We start from the raw sequence: 20,886 nt of genomic DNA, 5'->3' as shown, positions 1-20,886 counted from the left end.
GTAGGAGTGAAAAGGAGCAGTTTAGTTTTTTTAGCATTGAGGAGGAGGTACCGTCTAGTAAACCAGGTTTCTACAGTGTTGAAGGTAGTTTGAGTTAGTGAGAGTAGTTCTGAGGAGGTAGATGCTGAACAAATAATAGTGGAGTCGTCAGCGTATTGGATGCAGGTAGCTTGAGGGATTACAGTGTTAAGATCTTTTATGTAAAGGGAGAAGAGAAGTGGCCCAAGAATGGAGCCCTGTGGTACTCCAATAGAAACAGGCAATAAGGAAGAGATATGGTTGTCCCAAAGAACGGCTTGTTGTCTGTTGCTTAGATAAGAAGTAAACCATTTAATAGCCAGGATATCAAATGAGAGGGATTGAAGGATATTAATGAGGGAAGAGTGGTTCACCATGTCAAAGGCTTTAGAGAGGTCAATGAAGAGAGCAGAGGAGAAAAGATTGAGTTACGATAGTTGTTAATAGTATCAACAAAGGAAAGGAGGGCAGTGGAGGTGCTATGGTGAGGTCTAAAGCCATGTTGACAGTTGGCTATAATGTTGTTTAAAGAGAGATACTGAACAAGTTGCTGATGGATACATTTCTCCATTATCTTAGCTAGAGGTGAGAGAAGAGCAATAGGTCTATAGTTAGTGTAATCAATAGAGCTACCACCTTTGTGTAGTGGGATAATATGAGAGACTTTCCATATATCTGGTATGGTTGCCTCTTGGATCGTCCTATTAATGAGTATAGATATAGGGTATGCAATCTGTTTAGCAGCCTTTTGAAGAAAGAGAGAAGGAGTTTGTCAGCAGAGGGGTGCAGGGTTTCAGTTTGAGAATAAGCTTGTAGATGAAAGAGGTAGAGATAGGATGAAGAGTGAAGTTGTGGGGAGAGTCAATTAGATTATTTGGAGGGTAAAAGTTATTGGTGTTCAGTTGTCTAGCAAGAGCTTGAATGGTTTCTATAAAAAAGGAATTGAAAGTGTTTGCAGTATGGTTAGGGTATCTGGGTCTGAGTTTAGAGGGAGGGAGTTTTGATGTTCCAGGTGAAAGGAGTTTGTTGACAGAAGACCAGAATTGTTTGGGTTTATTAAAATGGGTTTCTTGAAGTTCACAGTAGTAGTTTTTTTTGTCAGAGATTATAGCTTTTTTTGTAAGATTCCTAAGTTGGCAAAAGTGAAGAAAATCAGAGCTGATTCTATGGTATCTCCATTTGGCCCAAATTTTATTTTTAGTATGAATTAATTTCTTTGTTTCCTTAGAGAGCCATGGGGCTATATTAGACTTCATTCTAATAGAGCGTTCAGGGGCATGTTTATTCAAAATGGAAAGGAAGGTTGAGTTGAAGAATGATACTGCTTCATTAAGAGGAAGAGATTTCAAGAGGTTCCAGTTGCATGTTTTGAGATCATTTTGAAATGAGTCAGTTTTAAAGTGTTTGGTAGAGCGTATTATTCTAGTGTTAGGGAGGTTTTGATAGTCAGTCTTTTCTCTAGAGATAAAGGTTAGGCAGTGGTCACTAAGGTCATCGGGCATTGTTTGTACTTTGTATGAGACATTGGCTTTGTTTATGAGTATCCAGTCTAAGATACTATGTTTCTTACTTAGTTTATTAAGCCTTGTTGTAGTGGTAATAGATTGAGTAAAACCATGTAGGTTTATATGACAGGAGGGGTTTTCACTATTAATAGTATTCCAGTCTATATTAAAGTCACCCAGAATTATAGTTTCTTGGGGGTAGTTAGTGGAAACCCAACTGAGAAAGTCTTCTAAGATGGGTATATTGTTGCCTGGAGGTATATACATGCAGATGATGTAAAGGGCTTTTGTGCATTTAATTGGAGTTTAGCGATGATGGTTTCAGCTCTAACATCCTGGGTTGGACAGGCTGGGAGGGTGGAGATGTTAAGATGGTTCTTAAAGAGAATTGCCACTCCACAACCTTTACGTTTAGAACGATCAAGCCTATATAAATTATAGCCTTGGGGAATAATCTCAATGTCTTTGGTGGCTGGCTTTAGCCAAGTCTCTGAGAGGCACAGAATATCAAAGTGGTGAGTGTCTAAGAGGGCATGTAAGTAGGGTACTTTGTTGTTTACACTTCAGATATTTAGATGTCCTATGAGAAGGGTGTTATTGAAGTTAGGCCTAGATACTTTTGGGGAGGGATGTGTAGGGCCAGGGTTGGGGTGGATGTCACCGTCTTGTAAGGTTGGAGTATTTGGTTTGTATGTGAAGTTGCTTTTAAGAAGGGTTAGTTGTTTCATTTTTTTATGAGAGGGTAAGGTATATGTGAGGTGAGATTGCCTATGGAATTTAGGAAGGTGAAAGCTAGGGGTGGAAGTAGAATTTAAGAATGAGGTAAGAGAAGTGTGGATGCTGGATGTATGTTTATTTATATAGCCTGGCCAGTTATTGAGTGGGTGTTCGATGAAGGTAAGAAGGTAAGAAGAATAAAGGGAGGTAGAGAGTAATGCTAAGAATATCAACATGGTGGGTAAGTATGGGGTCATATTTACAAGTAGAGAGGTAACGGCAGTTATAAGATAATAGTAGAAGAAAGGGTTGGAGGAGAATAGTTATAGATATAAGGCAAAAAGAAATAGAGGAAAGACTTAGTTCCCCCCCCTTTGTCAACTTTTTGACGTTCTGGTAACTCATTCTTCTGTATAAAAACCATGATTATATTCAACAAATTTATATATATATTTATATATATATTTATAGATATATATATATATATATATATATATATATATATATGGGTACCTATTACTTGATCGACAAGTCAAAACAGCGACACTCATGTTCGACTCCACATCATCGACACTTCATAACATCGACGTTTCAGGTAAGCGATCTTCCCCCTCACAGGACCCATGGTAGCACTCGTTTCTGTCTTTTAACGCACAAGGTTTACGCCAGTCTTCAAAATGTACTCTGACAGCGTTGTCCTTACCTTCTTAATAGTGAAACGAGTGCTACCATGGGTCCTGTGAGGGGGAAGATCGCTTACCTGAAACGTCGATGTTATGAAGTGTCGATGATGTGGAGTCGAACATGTGAGTGTCGCTGTTTTGACTTGTCGATCAAGTAATAGGTACCCATATATATATATATATATATATATATATATATATATATATATATATATATATATATATTTCTTTTCTGCAAGTCCCTTCACAATACAGGGGAAAATTCCTTCATCTCAAAATGACTGCATTCAGGACATTCATAAGCTTTTTCCTCTAAGTGAATTTATTGATGGCTTCTGTGGTGACATTTGTGTGTAAAACACTTACTGCATTCAAAACATTTATATATCATTCACATATATGAGTATTCACTGTATGAATGGTTTAATGGCATATCAGCAGTCTAGTCCACATGCCTGCTTACTGCATTCTACTTGTATGTGTTGTTTATCTTGTATGGATTTGCTGATGGGTTATAAGGTGTTGTTTCCGTGTAAAACACTTAAAACATTCAGCACATTTATATGGTTTCTCACCACTGTGAATTGTTTGATGGATTCTAAGGTTTCGTTTCCGGGTAAGCATTTACTACATTCACTGCATTTATACGGTTTCTCCCCTCTGTGAATTTTTTCATGGGTTACAAGGTTTTGCTTCCGGGTAAAACACTTACTACATTCATCACATTTATAAGGTTTCACCCCTGTGTGAATTTGTTGATGGGTTATAAGGTTATGTTTCCATGCAAAACACTTACTACATTCAGCACATTTATATGGTTTCTCCCCTTTGTGCATTTGTTGATGGGTTCTAAGGTTTTGTCTCCATGTAAAACACTTACTACATTCATCACATTTATACGGTTTCTCCCCTTTGTGAACTTGTTGGTGGATTCTAAGAGTTTGTTTCTGGGTAAAACACTTATTGCATTCATCACATTTATATGGTTTCTCCCCTCTGTGCATTTGCTGATGGGTTTTAAGGCTTTTTTTCTGTGTAAAACCCTTACTGCATTCAGGGCACTGGTAAGCCTTTTCCTCTGAATGAACTCGTTGATGATTTCTGAGGTATGCTTTGTGTGCAAAACATTTATTACAGTCAGCACATTCAAATGGTTTCTCCCCTCTGTGAATTTGTTGATGGGCTCTAAGGTATGGTTTCTGGGTAAAACACTTACTGCATTCAGCACATTTGTACGGTTTTTCACCTGTGTGAACTAGTTTATGGATGTCAAGGGACTGTTTATATACAAAACCCTTACTACATTCATCACATTTGTACGGTTTCTCTCCTGTGTGAACTTTTTGATGGATTCTGAGTGGATATTTATGTGTAAAACACTTACTACATTTAGGACATTTATATTTTTTCTCCCATGTGTGAGTATCCACTGTGTGGATGGGCTGATGGTACTTTACATTACCGTGAGACGTAAACTGCGTCTTGCACTCGGTGCATTTACATGACTTCTCTCCTTTGTGACATGACTGATAAATTACTGTTCTTTGCTTTTTATTAAAACATGTGTGGCAGTCAGACCTGTTTCTGCAATTATGTCCAGACTGGTGCTGTGGTACAACAGGGGGAGGAAGTATGTCAGTGTCCAATGCACGCTGAGCACAATGCTGTATAGAGGGGGATTGACCATTGCCCTTAGGGTCGCTGCTGCAGTTACATCTTAAATGAAACTCTGGGGCAGTAACAGGATGAGCCCTGTTGTACCTGTTCACAGGCTGAGCACCCCACTGTGGGTTCTGTCTAGAGTGATGTAATGAGGGTGTTGCACTGTCACATTCAGAGCTCTTGATCCAGTTATGACCTAAGTGATGCTGCAAACCAGGAGAAAGATGCAGTTTCTTGTAATCCTTCCCAGGCTCATCAGACTGCTGTAGGTTCTCTTGAGGATGGGATGTCCCAAGTGATGGCTGCTGATTGCAAAACACACTGCAGTTTCTGCTCCTGAAACCTAAAAACAGATTCCTTATTACTGTGTCCATGACAATGATGAAACAAATGTCAGACATGTCACTCACAATAACACGTGTACTGCTTAAACATTCTGTAATACTATGAATTTAACAGCTATTTTATTCTCCTCTTATTAACACAATTACTAAAATAAAAACAATTCTGATTGCTCAGTTATGTGAACTTGGGCCTTACAGAACAGCTGAAAGAGGAACAGAAGCAGTTCAAAACTATTACAATAAAGAAAGATCATCAATTTAGACAAGAAAAGAATTATACATAAAGTCTGAAACATTACTCTCAGCCATTCTTCCCAAGATGTGTGTGAAGTCTTACTGTACATATAGCTAAAAAGTACAGCTGTGTAGGAACATAGTGCACATATGTATTTTTGAGCAAGATCATTGTTACACTAGTGCTACTTTTTCAGAATTCTGCCACAGAACGCTCAACACCTGGCCGCACTTACAAAACATTTCACCCTTCTCCAATTGGCCAGCGGATCAACTCCCCCCCCCCCCCCAACCTGGATATCAGCATGCCCATGGTGAAAAAAAAAAGGGAAGTCATTTCACACCATTATTGGTTATTTCTCATCTGTGTAATTCACACTGGTCTATCAGAAGCCAACACAGATGGCAAATGCTCCTAGAGATAGCAGCTAAATGAATGGAACAATGCAAAAATCAAACCTATGGAGGTGGGGCCACTTAGGGCAGCCAAACCAGTGGAACAATGCACTATTCAAACCCGAGATGGTGGTGTTATGTAGGGCAGCTAAACCAGTGGAACAATGCACTATTCAAACCCGAGATGGTGGTGTTATGTAGGGCAGCTAAACCAGTGGAACAATGCACTATTCAAACCAGAGAACATGGTGCTATGAAGGGTGTAGAAACTGAGAAGGTGATTAAAGTGCAACTGGGTATCGATCTCATCCTCCACATGGTAACATACAGGAAACAATACTGGATAACTGAACATAGTGAATGTAGCACAGTTGTGTAAAAACATAACTGTACATGCTGATCTATATTCACTGTGTTCCTCGCTATGGCAATAGTGCAAACTTATGGGGAAAGATTTCAGCAGTTTTTACTGGCCCTGGGAAAGAAAGATTTGTAATAACCCCTGCAGGAGCTTTGTGGTAAATTCTGCCCTGGGTCAGGATGTAAAGTCCAAACTGTAGTGCTCAGAAAAAGTAAGAGCCTCTGACCTGGCAATTGCTTTCAATAGGAGATGGGTGTTGCCCCCCTCTTAGAAAACTCATGGTGGCTGCTGTTGCTGTTGTGGAGCGTACCCTTACATGCTTGCACAATTTTACCAAAGAAGGACCAACACAAGTAGACACACTGGGCTATTTATTTTGGAGTAATCTAATTTTAAGAAAGACATTTTCCCCTTCCCTACCCACAGGCTATGAATAACTAATCTATTTTTCTTACTTTATTTTTCTTCTGGGTAAAATCTTAGCTGCCTGTGCACATGCAAGGTAGCAACATCCTTTCCCTTTTATCTGTACCTTTTTCACTTCTGCCACACTGACCATCATGCCACCACTGCTGGGCTCAAGCACATTCACTCCACAGAGGAGGGACAATCACCAATGTGGGAGGTCCATTCAGATCTTCTAGTGAGACAGCTGTCATCCTAGTAGACACTGTAAATGTTCACAAGCATCCCAAGAACTGAGGACATTATGTTGCATTTTAAATATCGTCCCCTTGATTCTAATGTGGACATACGAGCCATCTATGTTCCAAGCCCTAAGCATGTATTCTCCTTCACATACGTAGGCAAGAGCTACCATGGGCTTGGACAGCCCACTCACTTCCCTCTCAAGCCTGGCCCTCCACTCAAGACTTATTTCCATCCTCCTTCTCTGAGGCGGTTCTTTTCAGAACTGCTGCCATGGTCAACCAGAGTCACCAGACATACCTTTCCAGAGTGGACATGCCCATTCTCTCCGGACTGCTCTATGAAACATCCAGCAGTCAATCAATCTCAGGTCACCTGGGCCATTGTCAAATCTTTACTCCCCTACGAACCTGAAAAAGGTAAGATCCTTTACCCACTGCCCTGTAGGGCAGGGAAGAATACCATCAGGTTTATGGTCTGAATAAGGAAGATCTCCATCACCATATTGGGCATGAAGTTCTGGTTTATGTGCAAGGTTATTCTGTCCATGTGGAAAATAAGATAGGTTTGCTTTTGCATAAACATCTGTAATTCACATCATCTCCTTTCACATATTCTGACTACCAGAAGACAGTCTTCCAGATCAAGTACCTGAGGATGCCTTGTAGCAGTCTCAAATGTTGGTAAAAGTACTACAACATATAGCAGGTCCCACTGATGAATGTTCCAGCTTAGGTGGCCTTTGGTATAGTACCGCCTTTAGGAAATTGGTTTATTCATGGCAAGGAGCAATGGGGCATCCCATGGTAGTCTGCAGAGATAGCATATACATGCACATCCAGTGAGGATTAAGGTAAGCCTGATCTGTAAATATCCAACAGATATTTGGGGACCATGGTCTCTTCATGCTGGTTTAAGTCCAATGTCATTTCTGATGTGAAAGGGATAATCATTTCATTTTGATAGATAGAATTTCCTTGTCGTTTGTTTCCCAGTCTCCATCATAACAGCCAACAGCTGCTTATTGTGGATGAGCACAAGATCAGTCAGCCTTAACGTCTTCAAGCTGGAAGTGTAAAAATGAGGCCTTTTTTGGGGGGGAAAGGGATGTCCATACACTGTGGCAGTAGGACAGGCTTACACCCTTATTTTGCTCAGCAGGGGACAGAATCAATTGCCAAGTGTGTTTCAAGGCTTTTATGACTGAACTACAGTCATCATCTGTTTGATGTTGATGTGCATTTTCTTTCTGAGTTTTAAATCAAGGGAATTAGATTCTTACTTTTCCTGGATGGTTTTCCCAAGCTGTGCCTGATGAGTCTCACTGACCAGCATCTGTGTAACAGGGACTGGCTGGGATGGGACTCACTCATTGAGGTTCATCTACTGTATCTACCATATGATCTTCCTTCTGATGAAAGGCAATAGAAGAATGTGGCACTGCAGGGAGTGGGCATGTTGACACATTCTGTTTGAGATTATATATATCATACACACTGTAGGGAGTGGGTATGTTGGTGCATTTTGTTTGAGATTATACCCCACACTCACTGCAGTTTTCTTATATGCAGTCTTTTTAGAGGACCATCAGGACTGAGGGTGATCTGTACCCAAATGTTGTGAGGGATTTTCTGGCCATAATCCAGTTTGATTGTTATATGTAAAGGGAAACACAGGGACAGAAACAACATGTTACTGGAGGCAAAGAATGCCCTCTGGTCTTGTTCAGAAGAGATCTCATAAACAGGGTTTGCTAAGGTAGGAGTTAGCTGTAAACTGAGTAGATTCAGGGAGAGTTCCAGATTCTGAAAGCAGGTCATGGTGAACGTCTAGTCCTCCTACCAGTCACTCATCCGTCCTTCTTCAGCCAAACAACCATTTTCTCCCATCGGCAAGATGATGGTCAACACGCAGGGGCTATCATTCGAAAAGCCAACAGTGCTGATTCAACAAATTTTCTTATTTTACTTAACAGCCTCAATTCCAGGTACCTAGAGTGGTATTATAAGGGATGGTAAATTAGCTGTCCACAAAGGACATCACTCACTGTCAAAAAGCAATTCTTTCCAAGCAGCACTACCTTTCCTCCAAATGACAGAAAATGTAGTTTCACTGCTGTACACAAGGGAAATCTCTCCCAAAAAATATGCCCTCAAATGTGTGCAAACTACTACCATTCACCATAACAGGTGAGTGGGCCATGTCCTTCCAGTTCTCCCCTCTTTGCCTGGCATGTCATTTTTGAAATACCCTTGGTGCAGTAGAAAAAAGGACACATATGTAAATTGGTATTGATCATGTGCTGTGTTTTGGCTAAGAGTATGAGGAGGTACTTCGCTTTCAACTCTAGGGCGACTAGAAATACCTGAAGAAAGTGCCTGCAAGTTTAGCATTTGGAACTTTTGTCACTTATAGAAACTGAAACATTTCCCCATTCTTCAATAAACAGACCCTAGATTAGACATCTTTATTGAATCATCACTTATGGCATAGGTAAACATACTTTTACATAAAAGAAAACAAACCATATTAACATGTTTACAGTTACAAATATACATCACATATATTCTTCCGTGCAATCAATACATTACAGATACTGCTCAATTTCTGCCTTTCCTTAAACCTCATTCCTCCTCTAAAATATTATTCTGCATGTACTGCTCCCACAATTCCCATTTCTTTCTGTATAATTTATTCTTACCCTTTTCTAAAGTTCCCACTTCTAGTTCTTTTATCTCTTTTACAATATTCACTGCTTCAAATACATTTAGGTTCATAGGTTCATACTAGGCTATCTGCCCTAGGGCATTTATAAGCCTAGCCAGAATGTGTTTGGCTTTCGCCACCCATTTTAAATTTAATTTGCTATGCCCTTTTTCGAGGTTAGTATACTGTGCCTGTGTCTAACAGTGACACAGAAGTGATATCCGGGGTAAACCTACGATCTCCCATCCACTCATCAAGATTCCTCTTGAAGAGAGTCAATGAGGGACTCTGCCTAACCTGGACTGGGATTTTATTCCAGAGTGAAGGGAGCCTCTGGGTTATGAATCTGTTCCTCCAGCATGTCCTATTTATTTCAGTGCTGAGGTTCAAGTCTCTCGAGCGCGTAGCTCGATGGGATTTGGATTTTCTGAGGTGCAGCATGTCCATTAATTCCGGGTTGGATACGGCTTTATACGTCAGGCACAGATCACCTCTGAACAGGCGGTATGCCACTGAGTAGAGCTTGAGTTTCTTTAACCGGGCAGCATATGGCATCTGTTTGAGCCCTTTGATCCTCTTGGTGAGGTACTTTTGGGGTCTTTCCAGTTGCTGCAGGTGTCTGGTAAGGTACATCCCAAAAGGGGCATTTGTACTCAATTATGGGCCTGATGAGGGATGAGTAAAGAGGCACGATGACCTCCCCTGATTTAGATGTGAATCCCTTCATGATTAGGTGGGCTATATAAAATGTTTTTCTAACCACTTTGGCCACGTGGTTATCAAATGAGAGATTGCTATCAACTTGGGTCCCCAGGTCCCTAATTACTTCTTCTGTACTTAATGGATTACCACCTATGCGGTAATTTGTGGGCACTTGTTTTTGCCAAAGGGGATGTCTATACACTTTTTGGCATTTAGCTTGAGGCCATGGCTCTGGCACCAGTTGTCTGTTTCTATGAGGCCCTTTTGGAGGATGCTTGTGTCGGCTGGAGAGTCGATTATGGCGCCCAGTTTGCAGTAGTCTGCGAACTTGGTCAGCCACAGTCCTTCCGTGTTGGCCTGTACCTCCGAGAAATATATACCGAACAAGAGAGGTCCCAGGACTGAGCCTTATGGGACACCACTTGTAACTGGTTTGGAGTCTGACATGGCTCCAGCAATTCTAACCATGTGGGTTCTGTCCTTGAGCCAGTTTGTAATCCATCTAGTGACATAGGGGTTTATATTTAAGCTGGTGAGCTTATCTATAATGCCTGAGTGGGGTATTGTATCGAAGGCTTTTGCGAGGTCCAGGTAGGCTGTGTGGACCACCTTCCCCTCGTCAATGGCTTTGGTGACTGTTTCAAAGAAATCAACCAGGTTTAAGAGGCAGGATCTGCCCTTAAAGCCGAACTGGGTAGGATCCAGTGTCTGTAGGTCCCCAATATCTTTATTTATGAGATCCATGATGATCCTTTCCATAGCTTTGCAGACCAAGCTAGTCAGGCTTCCAGGATCCGTTGAGGCACCACCTTTATGGAGAGGGACCACTGTTGCTGTACGCCACTCTTTGGGCACATATCCTGTAGTAAGGCTGAGATTGAACAGTAGTTTTATGTTTGGGTTTAGCTCTTCTTGGAGTTCATGTAGGATGCAGCCCGGGACACCGTCTGGTCCCATTGATGCTGTATTTTGCTTTGGAGAGGGCGGCTCTTACCTGAGCATCTGAGATGTCAGGGGGGCAGCACTCTGCTGGGATGGATATTTGCCCTTTTGGTGGGGAGGGGGGGAGAAGTTTGCGCTGAACCTGTCAGCTAGGATGTTGGCAATGTCTGTGGGTTCAGTGTATTTTTTGTCATTTTGGACTAATTCTGAGCATATCTGGGAATTACCACCCAGGTTCCTAACATAACTAAAGAAAGCCTTGTGATTATCCTTAGTGTCCTGTGCAATTTTTCTCTCGAAGCTGGCCTTAGACAATTTTATGAGTGCCCGTAGTTTTTTGTTAATACTGATCAGTGATGCCTTCCCTTTTTGGGATTTTGCTCTATCATTTAGTAGCTTCCTCCTTCTATTGTATAGTTTGTTTATGGCTGGGGACCACCAGACAGGACGTCTGCCTTTGGAGGATTGGGTCTTGGTTTTTTATTAGGGATCGCATGATCCATGCATTCCTGAAGGTGTTCATAGAATGCGTTTATAAAGGATTCTGCGGTCTGGGCCATATTTTCCACAGGCCCGGGAGCTTTGAAGGATTCCACCTCAGTTTTGAGGAGTGTGAAATTTGCTTTAGAGAAGTTTTTCACTGTGGTTTTCTGAGCAGGGGGTGGGGTCGGGATGTGAATATCCAGTGAGATTAGTTCATGGTCTGATCTTACCAGTGAGGGATACACTTCTGGTCTGGAGCATAGAGTCTCCATGTTGGTGATGATCAGGTCCAGTATGTTTTCCCCTCTTGTGGGAGTGGTAACAAGTTGTTCCATAGCATTTGAGTTTATAAATTCTAGGAACCTTTGGGCTAGGGTGTTGGAGCTAGAGTAATGCTCCCAGTCTATGTTTGGGTAGTTGAAGTCGCCCAATATAATGGTGTATGGAGAGACAGTACAGTTTTGTACCTACCATAAATGTAGATGTTCGAGGATTCCCTTGCTGCAGTCCTGACTATTGGGTATAGTCCGCGTCCCAGTCGGCCCGAATACCAGAGTATAAGGCTGACGTCGGTCATGGCGCCTTAGACTGACGTCAGTACGTCAGGGTACTAATGCGCATGACCGACGTCATTTCCTCAGTCTTTTCTTGCCCCAGATGTCAGAAGACCCAAAAAGACAAGTCCCAAAAACAACCTGCACCAATAAACATGTACAATATATACAGGAATATATATACAAAAAATATAAGCATGTAAAGGCACCTACACAACCACCCTGAAACACAGAGGGGAAGGAGGAGGTAATTGGACTAGCAAGGGAATACCCGAACAACTACATTTATGGTAGGTACAAAACAGTACTATGGTCTGCGCCTCCCCTTGCTACAGTCCTGACTATTGGGTAGAATCCCAAAGCAGAGGTAAGGAGGCTGGCAAATTATAGTAGCAGGAGCTGACAACATGCCTTGTAAAACAGCTGTGGCAAAACCAGCTCTAGACTTAGAGTATATAGGCAGGTGATAATGCTCAGAGAAAGTATGCACTGAACTCCAAGTAGCTGCTTCCAGAATATCCTTAGTTGCCACCCCCCTTAGAAATGCTGTTGAAGTGGCAGTAGCCCTAGTGGAATGAGGCCTAATCCCAGCTGGAACCTCTTTGCCATGATGGGAATAACAAAATGCAATGCAAAGCCAATCCACCTAGAAATAGTTTGTTTGACACAGGTTTGGACTGTGAACTTAAAGGCAGAGGAACAAGTAACGGCTGAGACCGGCTATAATGTTTGGTCCCGCTCAAATAATAACTCAATTGCCTGTGTACATCTAAAGTGTGGGGGGGGGGGGGGGGGGGGGGGGGGGGGGGGGGGGGGGGGTGGGTGGGGGGGGGGGGGGGGGGGGGGGGGGGGGGGGGGGGGGGGGGGGGGTCGGGGGGGGGGGGGGGGGGGGGGGAGGGGGGGGGGGGGGGGGGGGGGGGGGGGGGGGGGGGGGCAGCGTATTACTGGGAAAGAAAGATTTGATCCCTAGGAGTTTGTAACTGTAGTGCCTTGGAAAAAGTAAGAGCCTCTGACCTGGCAATTGCTTTCAATAGGAGATGGGTGTTGCCCCCTAGAAAACTCATGGTGGCTGCTGTTGCTGTTGTGGGACTTACATGCTTACAATTTCCAAAGAAGGACCAACACAAGTAGACACACTGGGCTATTTATTTTGGAGTAATCAAATTTTAAGAAAGACATTTTCCCCTTCCCTACCCACAGGCTATGAATAACTAATCTATTTTTACTTTATTTTTCTTCTGGGTAAAATCTTAGCTGCCTGTGCACATGCAAGGTAGCAACATCCTTTCCCTTTATCTGTCCTTTTCACTTCTGCCACACTGACCATCATGCCACCACTGCTGGGCTAAAGCACATTCACTCCACAGAGGAGGGACAATCACCAATGTGGGAGGTCCATTCAGATCTTCTAGTGAGACAGCTGTCATCCAGTAGACACTGTAAATGTTCACAAGCATGGGGCCCATCCCTTTTGGTATTTCTTTAGAAAGAGTTTTAAAAGGGCAAAAATTTACTTTTTTTGACTACCAGAAGACAGTCTTCCAGATCAAGTACCTGAGGATGCCTTGTAGCAGTCTCAAATGTTGGTAAAAGTACTACAACATATAGCAGGTCCCACTGATGAATGTTCCAGCTTAGGTGGCCTTTGGTATAGTACCCTTTAGGAAATTGGTTTATTCATGGCAAGGAGCAATGGGGCATCCCATGGTAGCCCAGAGATAGCATATACATGCACATCCAGTGAGGCTTAAGGTAATCCTGAACTGTAAATATCTGACAGATATTTGAGAACCATGGTCTCTTCATGCTGGTTTAAGTCCAATGTCATTTCTGATGTGAAAGGGATAATCATTTCATTTTGATAGATAGAATTTCCTTGTCGTTTGTTTCCCAGTCTCCATCATAACAGCCAACAGCTGCTTATTGTGGATGAGCACAAGATCAGTCAGCCTTAACGTCTCAAGCTGGAAGTGTAAAAATGGGGCCCTTTTTTGGGAAAGGGATGTCCATACACTGTGGCAGTAGGACAGGCTTACACCCTTATTTTGCTCAGCAGGGGACAGAATCAATTGCCAAGTGTGTTTCAAGGCTTTTATGACTGAACTACAGTCATCATCTGTTTGATGTTGATGTGCATTTTCTTTCTGAGTTTTAAATCAAGGGAATTAGATTCTTACTTTTCCTGGATGGTTTTCCCAAGCTGTGCCTGATGAGTCTCACTGACCAGCATCTGTGTAACAGGGACTGGCTGGGATGGGACTCACTCATTGAGGTTCATCTACTGTATCTACCATATGATCTTCCTTCTGATGAAAGGCAATAGAAGAATGTGGCACTGCAGGGAGTGGGCATGTTGACACATTCTGTTTGAGATTATATATATCATACACACTGTAGGGAGTGGGTATGTTGGTGCATTTTGTTTGAGATTATACCCCACACTCACTGCAGTTTTCTTATATGCAGTCTTTTTAGAGGACCATCAGGACTGAGGGTGATCTGTACCCAAATGTTGTGAGGGATTTTCTGGCCATAATCCAGTTTGATTGTTATATGTAAAGGGAAACACAGGGACAGAAACAACATGTTACTGGAGGCAAAGAATGCCCTCTGGTCTTGTTCAGAAGAGATCTCATAAACAGGGTTTGCTAAGGTAGGAGTTAGCTGTAAACTGAGTAGATTCAGGGAGAGTTCCAGATTCTGAAAGCAGGTCATGGTGAACGTCTAGTCCTCCTACCAGTCACTCATCCGTCCTTCTTCAGCCAAACAACCATTTTCTCCCATCGGCAAGATGATGGTCAACACGCAGGGGCTATCATTAAAAGCCAACAGTGCTGATTCAACAAATTTTCTTATTTTTAACAGCCTCAATTCCAGGTACCTAGAGTGGTATTATAAGGGATGGTAAATTAGCTGTCCACAAAGGACATCACTCACTGTCAAAAAGCAATTCTTTCCAAGCAGCACTACCTTTCCTCCAAATGACAGAAAATGTAGTTTCACTGCTGTACACAAGGGAAATCTCTCCCAAAAAAAATGCCCTCAAATGTGTGCAAACTACTACCATTCACCATAACAGGTGAGTGGGCCATGTCCTTCAGTTCTCCCTTTGCCTGGCATGTCATTTTGAAATACCCTTGGTGCAGTAGAAAAAGGACACATATGTAAATTGGTATTGATCATGTGCTGTGTTTTGGCTAAGAGTATGAGGTTTTGGGGTGAAAACCAAATTGGTTCCTTTTTCCAAAGTTTTTTAATCCCCTCTTTTTTGCCTTTGGGATGGTTTTAAAAAACCCATTAAATTTGAAAATCCTGTTTCAACACAGAATATGCCAGGCTTTTGAAAAGAGATTGAAGCTTGACATTGAGCAGATGACCGTCCTTCTGAGATAACAGATGAGGAATCAGAGGTAAAGGCCATGGAGGCTTCTTTACAAGACTCCTTAGAAGTGGGTACCAGTGTTGCCGAGGCCAATCTGGAGCTATCAAAATCATCCTTGGCCCGTCCTGTCTGACCTTTAGTAATACCTTTGGAAGAAGAGGTAGAGGTGGGAAAGCATAGACATGAAGGTTTTTCCAACTGAAAGACAGAGCATCCACTTTCCAAGCTGTGTGATGAAACCCCTTTGTGCAATACTTTGGCAGCTGGTGGTTTAGTGGAGAAGCGAACAGATCTATGTCTGGAGTTCCCCATGACACTGTCAATTTCTGAAATACATGAAGATCCAGTTTCCACTGTGGGGATCCACGGTTTGTCTGCTTAACGCATCTGCTAGGGAGTTCTGTGCTCCTGGCAGAAACCTTGCCTGAAGAGTCAGTTGCAGGCTTAACGCAGTCTCCCATAAAATCATTGCTTGCCTGCATAGAGGATAAGAATGTGTTCCCCCTTGCTTGTTGATGTACCACATGACAGTTGTGTTGTCTGTTAGAATCAACACCTGCCCTGGAAGAAGTAACTCCTTGAAAGCCATCAATGCAAACTGGACTGCTAACATCTCCTTCATGTTGATATGTAGATGCTGTAGTCTGGCAGGCCACTTGTCTTGTATCCACTTTCCATTTAGATGAGCCCCCCAAGCAGTGTCCGAGGCATCTGTCGTTAAAATCTGACTCGCCTCTGGCCGGGTCACAGAGAGTCCCTTGTTTAGGTGACATTCCTGAGCCCACCACAAGAATTCCTTTTGAAGGCAAGGTATTATTTGAATGACAGTGTCCAAATCTTGGCAGTGCTGTGTCCATACATTTTTGAGATACCATTGCAGCTTCCTCATATGCAGTTTGGCATTGGGAAGCACCAGAATACAAGATGCCATGAACCCTAATGCTTGAAGGACTGTCCTTGCAGTCAGCACGGACTGATGAGATAGTTGATGGAAGTAAAGTGACAGACTCTTTTGTTTGTCCGGGGTTAAAAAAGGCCATCTGGGCTGCTGTATTCAGTCTCACACCCAGAAAGCACATGTCTTGAGAGGGTACTAGACTGGACTTTATTTCGTTCACAGAATACCCTAGGCATCTTAGCACTGCTATGACATATTCCAGATGCTGTAGAAGGTGTTCTTTTCTTGAGCCAGAATCAGGCAGTCGTCCAAGTAAGGATAGATTTGAATTCCTTGAAGCCTGAAGTAAGCTATCACTGGAGCCAGAACCTTTGTGAATACTCTGGGCGCAGGAGATAGGCCAAAGGGCAATGCAGAGAACTGATAATGAAAAGCTGCAGTTCGAAACCGCACATGCTGTCGGCAAGTTAGCGGTATAGGGACATGAAGGTAAGCTTCCTTGAGATCCAAAGTTACCATCCAGTGATCTTTGCCCAGCAGAGGTAAAAGTTGCTGTAACGTCAACATCTTGAACTTGGGAATGTCCAGATAAGTGTTGAGGATAGATAAATCCAAAATTGGTCTCCACGTGTTCCCCTTCTTTGGTACTAGGAACAGGCGAGAATAAAATCCGAGGCCCCTTTCTGACACAGGGACTGGCTGAATAGCCCCTATCTGGAGTAACTGAGAAACTTGCTTGTGAGCCTCTTTTCTTTGTGGAGGAGGAACATCTGGCATGCCTTTGAAAGGGGCATTGTGTGGAAATAAAATCTGTAAACCGTGAATGATATCCAGCACCCATCTGTCTTGAGTGATTAAATCCCAATTTTCTTTGAAAAGAGACAATCTTCCTCCCAAAGGAGCTGCCAGACGGGGTCCACTGGCAGCTGAAAAGGCAGGTCATTGGTCTGCTACGAAAGGACTGACCCCTGCCCTCACCAGAAGTCTGAGCAGGTGAACTGTCTGATCTAGGCCTAAAGAACCTTGAGCCCTGCCCCTACCACGTCTAGATCCTACCCCTAGACTGGGAATCATAAGCAGGATATGTCCACCCCTTAGCAGGCCAATTTCTACTAAACTTTGGAGGCTGCACCTGCAAAAAATCTTTAACAGTCTGCATAGACTTAGCTTTGTCCTCCATTTTCTTTAAAACTGCTTCCACAGGCGGTCCAAACAACACATCAGACTGTAAAGGAGCATCCAAAATCCTTGTCTTAACATGCTCAGCTAAATTCTGATCCTTCAACCAGGCATGTCTGCGAAGAACAGAACTAGTAGCAGCCACCCTCGAGGAGGCCTGAACAGCATCAAAACCACACTGCAAAGAATGCTTACCCACTTGTTCAGACACATGAACCAAATCCAGCAATTCTTTACACTCAATACCTTCCGCCAAAGCATCCACCTTAGATTTCAATTGTGAAAGGAGATAATTCTGATATTTCAGCATATGAAACTGACAATTCAACGCCCTCATGGCTAGAGTGGAAGAAGTATATACTTTCTTACCCCACCTATCCAAAGCCCTTGCCTCTTTATCAGAGGGGACAGGATTTTTAACAACAGAAGCTTTAACACCTTTAGGCCCCTGAGAAACAGTTTCTGGGTCCGCCCTGGGACTCTTAAACAAATACTTATGAGCTTCGGGCACCCTATAATACCTATCAGGCTTAACAGGAGCAGGAGGCAAGGAATCAGGGTTCAGGAAGCCTCTGCAAAAACATCCTCCACCACATTCAACACAGGAGGAATAGCTAAGGGCCTATGGTGGGGTAAAAACAAGAATTCCCTAAGCCTTTTTCTGGAGTCAGAGTAATCTTGGCCTTCCCATTTAAAGTGCTTCCTCATGGATGAAGAGTCTCTGAAAATGAAAAATCCTCAGGAGGAGAAGCTGAAGGAGTGGAATCATCCACATCAGAATCAGAATAAGCAGGAAACTCCTGCAAGTCTTCCACAGAAGACTCTGAAGCCTGTGAACACTGTTCAAAACTATCAAACTCCTGTTCCACCCTAGGCCTCTTATCAGGTGGGGCATAGAACCTCTAATCAGAGTAATCAAATCTTCTGCCATTTTAAGCATATGTTTCTTAGGCACAGACCGAAATGCTAGGAGAAGCCCCACAGAAGCTGAACTTGGCCTTCCTCTAAAGAAGCTCTGGAAACAGAAGGAGAGGCCCTAACTACCTTGGGAAGAGAGGGAAGAACAGTTACCTGAGAAGCCCCTCAGCCTGGCCTACCTCCTGAGAGGGCACATCCTGTAACAGTAAAGTATCTGCCTGAGACTCCATAGAACTCCTGGCAAAACCTCTGGCTCCCCTACTCTTTAAATTTAATTTGCTATGCCCTTTTAGGTTAGTATACTGTGCCTGTGTCTAACAGTGACACAGAAGTGATATCGGGGTAAACCTACGATCTCCCATCCACTCATCAAGATTCCTCTTGAAGAGAGTCAATGAGGGACTCTGCCTAACCTGGACTGGGATTTTTATTCCAGAGTGAAGGAGCCTCTGGGTTATGAATCTGTTCCTCCAGCATGTCCTATTTATTTCAGTGCTGAGGTTCAAGTCTCTCGAGGCGTGGCTCGATGGGATTTGGATTTTCTGAGGTGCAGCATGTCCATTAATTCCGGGTTGGATGCGGCTTTATCGTCAGGCACAGATCACCTCTGAACAGGCGATTATGCCACTGAGTAGAGCTTGAGTTTCTTTAACCGGCAGCATATGGCATCTGTTTGAGCCCTTTGATCCTCTTGGTGAGGTACTTTTGGGGTCTTTCCAGTTGCTGCAGGTGTCTGGTAAGGTACATCCCAAAGGGCATTTGTACTCAATTATGGGCCTGATGAGGGATGAGTAAAGAGGCACGATGACCTCCTGATTTAGATGTGAATCCCTTCATGATTAGGTGGGCTATATAAAATGTTTTTCTAACCACTTTGGCCACGTGGTTGTCAAATGAGAGATTGCTATCAACTTGGGTCCCCAGGTCCCTAATTACTTCTTCTGTACCCAATGGATTACACCTATGTGGTAATTTGTAGGCACTTGTTTTGCCAAAGGGGATGTCTATACACTTTTGGCATTTAGCTTGAGGCCATGGCTCTGGCACCAGATTGTCTGTTTCTATGAGGCCCTTTTGGAGGATGTGTGTCGGCTGGAGAGTCGATTATGGTAGTTTGCAGTAGTCTGCGACTTGGTCAGCCACAGTCCTTCCGTGTTGGCCTGTACCTCCCAGAAATATATACCCGAACAAGAGAGGTCCCAAGACTGAGCCTTGTGGGACACCACTTGTAACTGGTTTGGAGTCTGACATGGCTCCAGCTATTCTAACCATGTGGGTTCTGTCCTTGAGCCAGTTTGCAACCCATCTAGTGACATGGGGTTTATATTTAAGCTGGTGAGCTTATCTATAATGCCTGAGTGGGGTATTGTATCGAAGGCTTTTGAGGTCCAGGTAGGCTGTGTGGACCACCTTCCTCATCAATGGCCTTGATGACTGTTTCAAAGAAATCAATCAGGTTTAAGAGGCAGGATCTGCCTTAAAGCCGAACTGGGTAGAATCCAGTGTCTGTAGGTCCCCAATATCTTTATTTATGAGATCCATGATGATCCTTTCCATAGCTTTGCAGACCAAGCTAGTCAGGCTTCCAGGATCCGTTGAGGCACCACCTTTATGGAGAGGGACCACTGTTGCTGTACGCCACTCTTTGGGCACATATCCTGTAGTAAGGCTGAGATTGAACAGTAGTTTTATGTTTGGGTTTAGCTCTTCTTGGAGTTCATGTAGGATGCAGCCCGGGACACCGTCTGGTCCCATTGATGCTGTATTTTGCTTTGGAGAGGGCGGCTCTTACCTGAGCATCTGAGATGTCAGGGGGGCAGCACTCTGCTGGGATGGATATTTGCCCTTTTGGTGGGGAGGGGGGGAGAAGTTTGCGCTGAACCTGTCAGCTAGGATGTTGGCAATGTCTGTGGGTTCAGTGTATTTTTTGTCATTTGGACTAATTCTGAGCATATCTGGGAATTACCACCCAGGTTCCTAACATAACCCAAAGAAAGCCTTGTGATTATCCTTAGTGTCCTGTGCAATTTTTCTCTCGAAGCTGGCCTTAGACAATTTTATGAGTGCCCGTAGTTTTTTGTTAATACTGATCAGTGATGCCTTCCCTTTTTGGGATTTTGCTCTATCATTTAGTAGCTTCCTCCTTCTATTGTATAGTTTGTTTATGGCTGGGGACCACCAGACAGGACGTCTGCCTTTGGAGGATTGGGTCTTGGTTTTTATTAGGGATCGCATGATCCATGCATTCCTGAAGGTGTTCATAGAATGCGTTTATAAAGGATTCTGCGGTCTGGGCCATATTTTCCACAGGCCCGGGAGCTTTGAAGGATTCCACCTCAGTTTTGAGGAGTGAAATTTGCTTTAGAGAAGTTTTTCACTGTGGTTTTCTGAGCAGGGGGTGGGGTCGGGATGTGAATATCCAGTGAGATTAGTTCATGGTCTGATCTTACCAGTGAGGGATACACTTCTGGTCTGGAGCATAGAGTCTCCATGTTGGTGATGATCAGGTCCAGTATGTTTTCCCCTCTTGTGGGAGTGGTAACAAGTTGTTCCA

At 43.3% G+C, this 20,886-nt stretch overlaps 1 protein-coding gene across 1 annotated transcript in view; it reads right to left on the bottom strand.

The window, feature by feature from the left end:
• Window positions 1-3,222: 3,222 nt before the first annotated feature.
• The window catches only part of LOC122790903 (zinc finger protein 3-like), a 132,975-nt gene continuing 115,311 nt past the window's right edge, over window positions 3,223-20,886 (bottom strand). Inside the window, 2 exon segments of the mRNA XM_044058583.1 lie at window positions 3,223-3,543; window positions 3,546-4,928. Coding sequence (XP_043914518.1) covers window positions 3,410-3,543; window positions 3,546-4,928 — 1,517 coding nt within the window. The 3' untranslated portion in view covers window positions 3,223-3,409.

This window comes from Protopterus annectens, chromosome 16.part0 (assembly GCF_019279795.1).
Source record: "Protopterus annectens isolate FY-2018-M chromosome 16.part0, PAN1.0, whole genome shotgun sequence".
Classification (NCBI taxonomy): domain Eukaryota; kingdom Metazoa; phylum Chordata; order Ceratodontiformes; family Protopteridae; genus Protopterus; species Protopterus annectens.
This window is presented reverse-complemented; position numbering and strand designations above follow the sequence as displayed.